Raw genomic sequence first — 12,139 nt, forward strand, 5'->3', positions numbered from 1 at the left:
ATCAATCGGTACGTTGGACAAAAAATACGTCTAAATTCTTATGTTGCGCGTGTGTTAGACAAAGACAGGAAATCACCGCCACCAATTCCCTTAACATATAAGCTCAAAAGTCAAATACAATCAAACATTTTGAGGACTGTATCTGACTATCCGAGTTGCGCATGCAATTTTTAGTGACGGAGCCAAGTGCCCTGCAAATTCCGTGCGTGTATTTATCATGATTGGTTCAAATTGTGTGCATAAAAGTTTGAACAAACCATCGGTTATTGCTGACCTGCACATATAAGATCTCTACATCTTATAGTATAAAATATAGAGATAGTAAATTGTATGTAGGTACTAGGTAATAGCTGGTACCCATATTATGTAATATGAGTTTTCCCAAAGAGACTAGAATCAAGATTAATGACTGGTTATTAAATATGATTATAACTTGATAAATATGTATAGCAATCGATATAAGACATGTGTCCAGTTCCATTATAGTATTATACGAAAAATAAAAATTTGATTCACAATCATTAATATACCTATCAAGATACTTGTATTTATTTTAATTTTAAATCGTTCAGTATATTTACTATTTTCACAACCAGTGGCGCCGTACAATTGTCATAGGTTAAATATATATTTTGTGGCCACTGTACACAACTGATCATTCTAATTATATTTGTTGCTCCTTACGACCTTACTGTATAGTCGTATATTAAAATATAATATGTCACTCGTATTTCGCGTAGATCAGTTCTGTCACGAAAAAACTACACACGCACTTCGACGTAGAATGTAGATAGTTATTTTTGCATGCAATTAGGAAACATCCCGATTTTAAGAACTAAGAAGTAAAATATATTTATCAAATTAAAAAGTTGTAGATACCTACCAATGTACTTTTAAATATATTTTTTTTAGTACAAAAAAATTACCATTGGTCTAATTTTTAATATGTTTTTGCATTTACTTTATAGTTTTTTTTATTATAAATGCCATTGATTAATTATGTTTAATTATACTTATAATTAGTACAATTAGCCATTAATAGCCTAGTTATAAAAAATATTATTGATATTTTAGTATTTTTTTATAATATATTAGTACATTTATATAATTCTAATAAATAATTATCGATGAACTATATTCGATGACAGATTGCACATGTATTAAATATATATAAAAACAATTGTATATTGTAAGTCTACAACTCGCATACTAAATGTAGCTGTAGCTATAACTTATAATAGTAATTCTTTTGTTAAGACGAACTTGTTTAGTCATTGGCTTAAATTAAAATCTATTACTTAAAATATATTTATATACCATGACGTATGATTTAAAGTCAATATTAAAACATAACGAAGGAGAATATTTAATCTTCAGCAGTTTAGAGAAAAAAAAGCAATAATACGATTATTCCGAGGTTAAATTGTTTGAATATACTTTTCTTTTCGGTACTTACTTAGAAGACGTTCTCTTATATTATTATAATAAATCAACAGGGGAATGCGTGACGATAAAAAGTTGCATTGCTTATTTCTCTTCACTCTACAGGACTATCTCTATAATATGTTATTGCCAAATGCCAATTACCCAATATGAATAAATGTATAATTTATAATAATATAATGATTTGGCCTATTGTGAGGCGGTTTTCTATTAGATGTGGGTCAAATGTAATTTTCGCATATCGAATAGGTACATATTATATTACGCGTATTTCTGCATATAAGAATGAAGTAAGTTTCATTGAATGAGTCATGACGTCTGTCTTCTTCATAGAAACGGGTTTTCGACAATTTTGCAATAAAACACATTACTTGTTAGTTTTTTTTTTATTAGTTAAACAAATTCGTTTTAAAAGGTACCTACTATTCAATTATTGTATTATATTGAAACCATCGCACGAAATTGTGAGCGCGCAAGACAATAATTAATGACATTACGTACATACCTAGGTATATTGTATTATATATAGCATATACAATCCGTTTGTAAATTGTATACCTGGTTGATCGCGGTGTAATTTAAATTGTAAGCACCTTCGACCTATACTATAGTCGCAATAGTCGTTACTCGTTGAAATATTAATAGTCAGATGTTCCCTTATATTTTACAATTAATAAGCCACTGTACCTGACATCCGGTCTCCACGTTGGCGTACATGCCGGGTGCGTACGGTACGTCTTTGCAATTGAAACTCGTCTCCGGCACCGCGTGGTAAATTGGGTAGTCTACTCCCGGTGTGCCTGGTACTTTGCTCAGATCTTGGTGACTCTCGTCCTTGTGGTTTTGAGTGTATCCGTCGGAATAGCCGGAATACGCTTGTCTCTGTGTGCAAAAAAATAATAACACGATCAGTACAATGTATACAAATCAGAAACTAGCATTACTGGCTACTGTACAAGGTTATTTTTATTCACACGCCACATCAACAAATTCTGTGACGTGCAATTACAATAAAATTACATATGAGTTTTCTCACTCCTCTTTGGAGTTTTACTGCCTTGTCAGCCAAATCCCATATAAAAAAAATTTGTTTATATACTCACATGAATGTCTGCACGTTGAGTCAAGAGTTAAAAGTTATCAGTACCTATAATATGCAAATTATCTATACTGCATCTACATCAGTGGCGTATTTAGTATTATTTGTAGGGGGTGGATGACAAGAATTTTAGCTTACAGATTACGATGTAATAGTTATAATATAATAATAGACATACATTTAAAGAGCCATGGGGGCGGATTTGTCCCCATATCCGCCTCGTAAATACGCCCCTGATCTACATGACTGCATTTAATGTGCAATCTAAACGAAGTACCGTAAAAAATGGCTGACCCATAAAAATGACATATCTTACCCATGATGCAGCCTTTGTACTATATAATATATGCCATTGTGCACTTGTATCTTTTGGTTTTTCCCGTAGTTGTTCTACGATATTGTATTTGGTAGGTACATTTAACATTTTTAATTAACGATACGTATATTCATATAAAGTATACTGAAAATCAACGATGAGCTTAAAAAACATATAATCATACCGATATGGCGATATAACATGCATCCAGGTGATATAATTAAACTAATTAATTAATTAATTACCTATAAAATACCGAAAGCTAGTATTAAATGTAAAATAAAACGATACAGGTATATAAATGCTTGTTTTACCTGTTTCAGAGCTCCAGTGTTGCAGCTGCAGCATATCGCGACTACCGCTACAACAGCGATTATCGTTTTGAAAGACATTTTGATTCCGTGCAGTGTTCAAAATATTAGTGTACTTAAAAAGTGTATTTAACGGTAAGAATCAAATTGTATTCTGCGATTTTCAGTTGTTGATTTTGTGTTGTGGCGTTCGATTATAATAATATTATTATACTACCTACCAATTTATGTTCTCGGTGTGTACGCGAAAAACGGCTAGACACGACTGCGTCCATGTGCGCTCGTCAAGTCATACGGTCATAGCGGAGAGACGTTCGTATATTATATCATTATTATGTGCACCTCCTAACCCAAGTCTTATCCGACGCTATTTTGCCGCTGCAGCAGCGGGAAAGGTCTTGCGACATGCGTTACGCGTGATGTAAACATCGGTGTCGGCCTCTGTAAAAAGGTGTATAATATGAGTTTGTGTGTGTGTGTGTGTGTGTGTTTGTGTTTGTCGTATGGCCGTGTACGGGTTTTTTATTCCTTCGGCGATTGTTGTTACATACTATTATATATACGTATTTAATTTATTAAAATAATATTATTATATAAATATATATATATATATATATATATATATATTGGTTTAGTGTACGTACAACGTACACGTTTGACGGGGGTCGGGATGTCGTGCGAGTGAATCGAATACTTCTAACCAGGTATATAATATATAGGTAGGTATTACATGCGATACGCCCATGATGATAATATTATATAGTATTATGAGATGAAATATAATTTTATATCATATATTATTATATAACGCGTGACGTGCATATTATATATATTATAATGTATGTTTAGAATATAGGTACCTCGTACCTATATGGCTATATAGAGTATAGAAGTATAGCTATACGCCTATATACTTCATCAATATACAAACATAGGTAGGTACATTAATCATTACACAATACTTAATCGAAAGATATTTACAAAATAATCTTAGTTAACTGGAAATATAGTTAAACTAACTATATATATATATATTGTATTATAGAGTTAGCTTAAGTTATAAAATAATAGTATATTAAATGCTGTCAAGTATACTAAGAATTAGATGAACTTTATTGTATAGTTAAATAATCATATCTTTATAAACTAAATTATACCTGTTTGATGGAAACTATGAAGGTAAGTGGTGGTATACTGGTATCTGTCCATCTAGGACTAAAATTATAACTAGTTATCTTTACCCGATCTAAGACAAATGTAAGTGGGGACAATTGGACGTAAAAAAAAATTAAATGATCAATCAATAAAAATATAAGTACATATAACCTAACCTATTCTTTTATAGTAAAAATTAAATGCCCAATAGATCAGTATTAAAACATTCAAAGACAAATCAAACACATTTGGGCCCCAATCTCAAACGCTATTTGCTATAATTCCTATGCTCGCGGGAGTAAGTCCTTTTGGCGGAACATAATTTTAGATCCTGAGCAGAGTGATGAATAATGTATTGATTTTACAATGATGAGCGTTTTTATTAAAATTTTTTTTTTTTTGTATCTGTCATCAATCATCACTGTTCGGGGCAGTAAAAATGCTTAGATTTTCTTCAACAGTATCTTTTCTGATAGGAAAGTGAATTTAATTGGTGCATTCTAGAGGTCAAAATTCCCAATAGTTCTCAAAAGCGCCTGGAAAAACAACATATATGTTGTATATTATATGTTGTTTGTATACAAATTAAGAGAAAATGAGAATATTTATATACAAATATTTGTATATGTATATATAATTTTCGACAAAATCGATTTTGGTTTTTGGTGTAACACTAAAACAAATGAACGTATATACCTACATGAAATTTTCACTGGTTGCTTATATATTTGCATTTTCTATAAGTACACGATAAAATTTTCAAAATATTTTGATTTGTTTTGAACTGTTTAGGGACATTTTCAGTTTCCAATTTTATAAGTTTTTTTTCCTATGGATATCAATAAAATTGTAGTTGTTGGGTAAAAAAGCGTGAAAATTTAATGCAAGGCTCCTGATATATTGTTAAAATAGAAGTTGAAAAATATTAAAAATTCATAGGCGCATATTTTTTTTTATAAGCATTTAAATTTCAAATGTTGACAAAATTTATCACATTTAAAATTTAATAATTATTTTGTAGTTAAAAAAATGTATAAAATGTTCAACTCTTATAGCTAAGGATTGAAAATTTAACACAAAATTACACGTAAATAGGTAAATATATAAATTACTTTATTCACAATAATATCATAAAATATACTTAGTAATATCATATAGGTTGACTGACCGTCTTCGCTCGGAATCGTTTTTCTTATACAATGACTTTATATCATTGAATTCAAATTTAACACCATCCATTACAGTGACCCACTATTGTAACCTACTGTACAGCAGAGCAACATCCACTTGCCCATCTTTTTTAGATATTATGTTATAAGCCGAGCTAGGAAAACCTCCAAAAGACAATATTATTTACTGAATATATACTGAATACAATGGAAAATGATTGAATCGATGTTATCGTGTATATTATACGATATACCTATTAAATAATTCCTTGAAAAATAATTAGGTTTATGTTCTGATAAAAGAAAATTCTCGTTTTACCATTGTCATAATCTAGGGTTTTACACCATCAGTGAAACGTTTTAAAATAATGTTCAAAAAATACATTGTTTTTATTCTAGATTCTGAGTGGAGCAATGAATGTATTTGTAATTGAAAGTTATTCATTTTCTTCCCATCTTATCTTGGAATTAAATAAAATGATCAGTGTTACCTTGGCGGTATAGTTTATCTGTATTATTAATAATTAGCAATTGCTATTAGTTTTTTTTTATCTGAAAAACTTACAATCAGTGTTTTAAACACAATATCTAAGTAAAATATAGTATAATTAATAATTATTACATAATAATAAATAATAAATAACATAAAAATAACGCGATGGTGAAGGAGACCATTCTTTGATAGAATCTTTGAGGGCAGCATTTGATTAGTCATTAGTAGTAATTTTAGACTAAAAGTATTTATTTTATTTTTTTTTAAATATTATTGTCTATCGATCTCCGTATGGTCAATATTCAATATTACAATGATATAAACATTATACATAGGTATATCATTAAACATAACAGAGTGTCAAGTGTCTAAATTGATTAATGAATAATGAAATAAAAAAGTTACAAAATAATTTAAGCATATTTTCGTGAATTCGTGACATAACAAAGATACTGATCACTGCAAAATCAAACTTCCAAAAAGGTAATCGAAACCAAATATTCAGAACTATTGGAATACTGACTTCTGCTAAAATGTCTGTTATATGTAGTATTGTACAATGTACAAATGAATAATTGTTAAACTTGTAATATATTATATACCTAATATAGCCTATATCCCATAGATAATGCCCATAGGAGCAATTTACGGGAGGGAGGCTTGAAGGGGCTTAGCCCCACCAATATTAAAATTAGCCCCTCTAAAAATGTATCCATTTTAATTTAAGTATTAAATCTTTCATTAGTTATCTTATATTCTAATCTATGTTATTCAGTAAACGATGTTTGAAAAAAATATTTTCTGAGCTTTAAACAACTGTTAATTAGTCCTGTGCTTTCCATAGTAGGTACCTATAGTATATACCTATAATAGTACCTATATATGATTGTTGCGCTATTAAGATAAGTATATAATATTATTGTCCGCGGTTACGATTGTTTGTCTATACCTACTAATTAAGTTTTTATAACGGTTCTATTCAAAGTAAATTCATGTACTAGTCAATATTAAACAAATAGGTAGAAAAATATAAAGATTACCAAATTATTTTTTAATTTTACCTACATAAATGGGTTTATAGCTTAATGAATTAAAATCAAATTTAAATTTAAAATACGTTTGGAAACCCCGGGAATTTAGCACACTTTTTAAAAATTTAAAATCAACATTTAATAATAATAATTAATAAACTAATATACTTATTCCCGAGACAAAAGTTTATAAAATTTAGTTTGAAAAATATTACATTATTCGTTTCTATTTCAGGCAGTTTATTATTTTTTTCTGTGTTATTGTTATACAATGAACATTATACGAACACTATACGAATAATTCATTATTATATACTAAAAGTTATAATGCAATTTTCATAATATGCACTATATTAATATATATTATGTGTATATATCTATAAATATGTAGAATATCGCTGCACTTGCAGTACAGAATACATTGTCCGAAGCTAAGATTCACTCACCGTCCGCCGAATCGATCGCGACGTAGGTACCGAGTTTTCGACGAGCTAAGAAATGGCCCAACCAGCAAAATCATATCGGGCAGGTCGCGGTGATTTCGCCGGTCTGGCGACCTGCAGGCGATACAGTTCAATGCCAAACATCATGGTGCAGACTGCTTCTGCGGGTGATCCGCCTCGACGCAGGATCCGACATCATCGACAGATCCACCGTCTGCCGGCTACTCGATGGAAACGGTTTTGGTCGAGACAATAATGGCACATGTTGCCACTGAAGTCAAGATCGAGACGTCCGTGTCGCCCGTCTCGTCACCGTTGCAGTTAGGGCCCAAGCGGACGTGCAGCTGTCAAGCCGTGCAGATCTTGCGGATCCGCCGCGATACACCGTCCTAGTTCGATGCCGAACATCGCAGTGCGGTTTACTTCGGCCGACATCGAGTACGTCCCGGCGCGAGTTTCGATCGAGACGTTAGAGTTTGAAAACAACCGAACTAAACCTCATCGTGCAAACAGCGGTGCACGCGAGTTTGCTGCAGGGCGTGAGCCTGTAATCCGCCGGTGTGATGCGATAGAGTCGGAATAACCGCCACACAGTGGGAAAAATCCCAGATCTAGTTGGACAAAACTGACAATTTACGTATTGAATCATATTTATATCTATCAATACAATGTATGGTATTAAACCAATATTAATGTTTATTTTAATTTAAATTAGTAAATATATTGAATGTTAATAGACGGTTAAACCCAACCGCCACTCAATGTGGAAACGGACGAATCGCTATTTTGTTGTGGTTCAATAGCTGCAGGTATCAATCCAAAAAAAAAAATTGGACCCTGCTCAATCGGGTATCACCGAATCGGTCATTCGGTTGTAGCCGACCGTTCAAACGCTATTTGAAAAAAAAAAATTGTATTCCCAAATTATAAGATTGTTATGCCACAAATCCTATCATGATTTGCATTTTTCACAAATTAAATAAATGTTTGGGAGGGCTGTTAAAGTTGTTGGTGGAGCTTGGTTACAGTTGGCCCTATGTTCGCATATGTAAGATTTCATAAGTCTCTTTGTGACAAAACTGTGTTCAAACTATAATTGACATCTAGATTGTAGATTGTACGAATAAATGAACATCATGATGTACGTGTATAGTACGTGTTCGTTTATCTCGGTGTTCGCATATCACGTTATTCGTTATTACTTATTTATTAACCTAGTATTGTATGCCAGTATTTTTAAAAATTAAGTTGTTATATTTATTGATTTATCAGGTTTATATACCTACTTAATTTTTAGTTTTTTATTATCAAAATTGCAATATGTTTTATGATTTTCAAAAATAATATAAAAATGTTGCTACATAGTACATATTATAATATTATATTTAAGCATATTTTGAGAATTTTGACTGCATATTTCGATAATTTTTAGTGCAACAAGTGAAGTTCTGAACCCTTAATTTATTTATATACGAAAACTGTAAAAACTTAATACTTTTTAATCTATACTTAAAACACCCCTCATTTCGCATAATCTTGGCTACGCCACTGAATATGAACATTTTATCAAGTATAGGAATTGATAAAATAAACATATGATATACATTTCAAGTGTCTACGGTTATTATTCGTTTTTGAATTAAAACAAAATAAGAAAATTGCTACTTGAGAAATCTAGTGAATATCTAACTTTAAACGCTCATAAAAATTTAACTTGACTTTCTTATAATTTTTTTTTTTCATAAAGGTAGATAATCTTATAAGGAATCTTGTATTACATTTTAAAATCTTAGATTAAAAAAGAAACATTTTTAGGAATTTCTAACTCAAAATAATTTGCACATTTTCGTGATTTTTACGCCTTTTGTTGAAATTCGAACTCTAAATGCTTATAAAAAAAATTGTGACTATGTATTTTTAATATTTTTCATCTGTCATTGTAACAATATATTAGGAGCCTTTTATTAAATTTTTAAGCTTTTTGACTCAACGAATAAAATTTTGTTGAAATTTATGGAAAAAAAAACTAAAAAAAATAGGAAACTGAATACGTCCGTAAACGAAGCTCAAAACTAAAAATGGGCGGTACAGGTTTGCGCACTAATACCAAAAAGACAACTTGTTTGGGCACAAAACTACGACTCGTTTGGGTCTTGGGAACAGTCGAGTCGTAATCATACACATTACACATGGTTTGCGCACAGTTACCTTTTAGACTTTAGTAGTTTAATACCTTGCATATTAATATTTCTTTATTATTAAAGTACTTGCATACATTTTCCTTCCCCCTTAACAGACTTAGGACTGTCTATGAATGTATTCATAGGTGTGGTTAAAAATGTATGTTAATACTTGCTTATTAATAATTGTAATAAATAATATTTAATTCTTGTTCAAGTTAAAAATGCATGTTAATTTTAATTTTAATATAATATGATTGGTATAGGTATATACGAATAGGATATAATATATTATACGTGTCTATTATTTTTTGCAATAACAGTTTCCCATTATTTGATTCTATATACGCACACTATAAGTTCTCGAGACGTACTGTGTTAGGTCTATAGACCTATATATATTTATGGCGATTGAAAGCTTATCAAATATCAGGCCGGCGGGGGGTGGATCTGTAACGCGGGGAACATGTAAAATAACATATAAATGATACACAGCGTCCCCGTTACATCTTATCAATTTCAATCGCTGATAGTTTGTAATTTGTATAACACTATGATAGTCATAAACCACGATAAGGCCGATAACATACACCGGGTTTTATACCGTGAGACTAGCGACTAGTGACAAAAATATTATTATTTTCGTGTGCGCAAACCAGTTGTACATTTAATATAACCATGTGCGCAAACGAGTTCCGATTTTTCATGTAAAAATTATGGATTGTGCGCAAACAAGTTGCAGCCAAAATAAGACAGCTAAAAAATATTTAATAATAAAATATTTATAATAATTGGATATAATTTTAGACCTGCGTATTTTATATTTGGTCAAAATTACCCAAAATAATTGTGTTAAAAGTCTGTGTAGCTTTACCTGCAACGGAGTCTAAGAAGGGGTAAATTCACGGACATTTAATTTGTCACGGTTAATGCCGTGCAAGAATAATGAGCTAGTAATATACAAAAAATATATTTCCATGTTCCATACATTATTTAATATTTATACGCTTATATACCTAGCACATATATTATATGTAAATATGTAATTAATTTGAATTCGCTGTAAGAATAGTTAAGTGGGAAAAAAAACGATTAAATATATCACGTTTCCCTTACAGCATTATATGCGTATATACCTTAATACCTATTATCATTAAATTGTATCCAGACTTATTGTTTAAATTTCGATTTCAGCGAGAGCTGCGTGACCGCGTGGTGCATATTATAGTAATATATATAATACGCATAATGGGGTAATCCTCGGAAATTGAAGGTTAAGTGAGTGCTTATATATTATGATATTTTATTGATGTGTAATAGATATGCGTTGCCTTCAGTTTTCAGATATCGGATAATATGATCTATGATCTATGCAACTGTATATACCTAAGTCTATCAGCCAACCTACTACAGACATGATTTTAAAACTGTAATTATTATTATATTTGTTACCAATACCCGTTGCTCTCGTTCTCGTGTCACTATTATACTTGAGCAGTTAAATACAATATGATCGTGAAACCTTCGGGCTCTAGTACCTACAATATTATTATATGGTCTATACGCCTACTTTCACTATATATAAGACTACGATAGGTATAATACGAAATAAGAATTAAACATTTCACACTCTTATATTATGAGTTAGGTAATATTTTCATCACTTTCAAACTATTACAGTAAATTGTATTAATTTTACCCGTTTTCTATAAAAGTTAATATAATATCGCGCATCATTAATAATCGATGTTTTTGGATTGGATACTGCATTATACGCGACTATAATATATATTATATGTCTCTTGTCTATTATGACTATACATAGTTAGGTATCCCGTACCACCGAGTTATTTTACTTATTAAATATTATTGCAAAAATATTGTCATGTACTCATATATTATTATGTACTCATATTATAGGTATAATAAAAAAAAAATTTTTTTTTTAAAAACATGCTTTTCTTAATACTACTTAATACATGAACGAAAAAGTTGAAAATAAACTTACTTTACATACCATCGGATGCAGTAGTGAAAAACTTATTAAATTCATAAAAATATGTATTTTATATAAGACACAACTATATTATGTATTTTTTTGTATTACAATGGATTAAAAATGATTAATATTGTTATTATAAATTACTCTTACGGTTTTACAAATAAAACATCAATTTAAAAAATAAAATAATGCGATGCGTTTTAAGTTTTAACTGGGTATACAACTTTTTGTAAATGATAAATAATAATGTCCACTGCAGTAGTCGGTAAGTAGAGATAAATCTAGTGATTTATACAGAATGTTAATTAAATTAAAAATTTTTTTCATAATAATGTAATCATATGGTGGGTAATAAATACATTTAATATTTATTATATTTTTATTGTCTTTTATTTTATCTGCACAGTTTGTGAGTAAATACGGAAAATTTAGAAATTAAATATTTAAGTAATATAAACAAAATTTATGAGATATATTTCAATATTAGGTCGATTATT

The 12,139-nt window shown here is 30.2% G+C and overlaps 1 protein-coding gene across 1 annotated transcript in view; it reads right to left on the bottom strand.

Annotated features, from left to right (window-relative positions):
- Positions 1-3,463, bottom strand: part of ACYPI45536 (uncharacterized LOC100568673) — a 14,343-nt gene extending 10,880 nt beyond the window's left edge. The window contains 2 exon segments of the mRNA NM_001293416.1: positions 2,131-2,325; positions 3,173-3,463. Coding sequence (NP_001280345.1) covers positions 2,131-2,325; positions 3,173-3,250 — 273 coding nt within the window. The 5' untranslated portion in view covers positions 3,251-3,463.
- Positions 3,464-12,139: the final 8,676 nt, after the last annotated feature.

The sequence above is a fragment of the Acyrthosiphon pisum genome, chromosome A1 (assembly GCF_005508785.2).
Source record: "Acyrthosiphon pisum isolate AL4f chromosome A1, pea_aphid_22Mar2018_4r6ur, whole genome shotgun sequence".
Lineage (NCBI taxonomy): Eukaryota > Metazoa > Arthropoda > Insecta > Hemiptera > Aphididae > Acyrthosiphon > Acyrthosiphon pisum.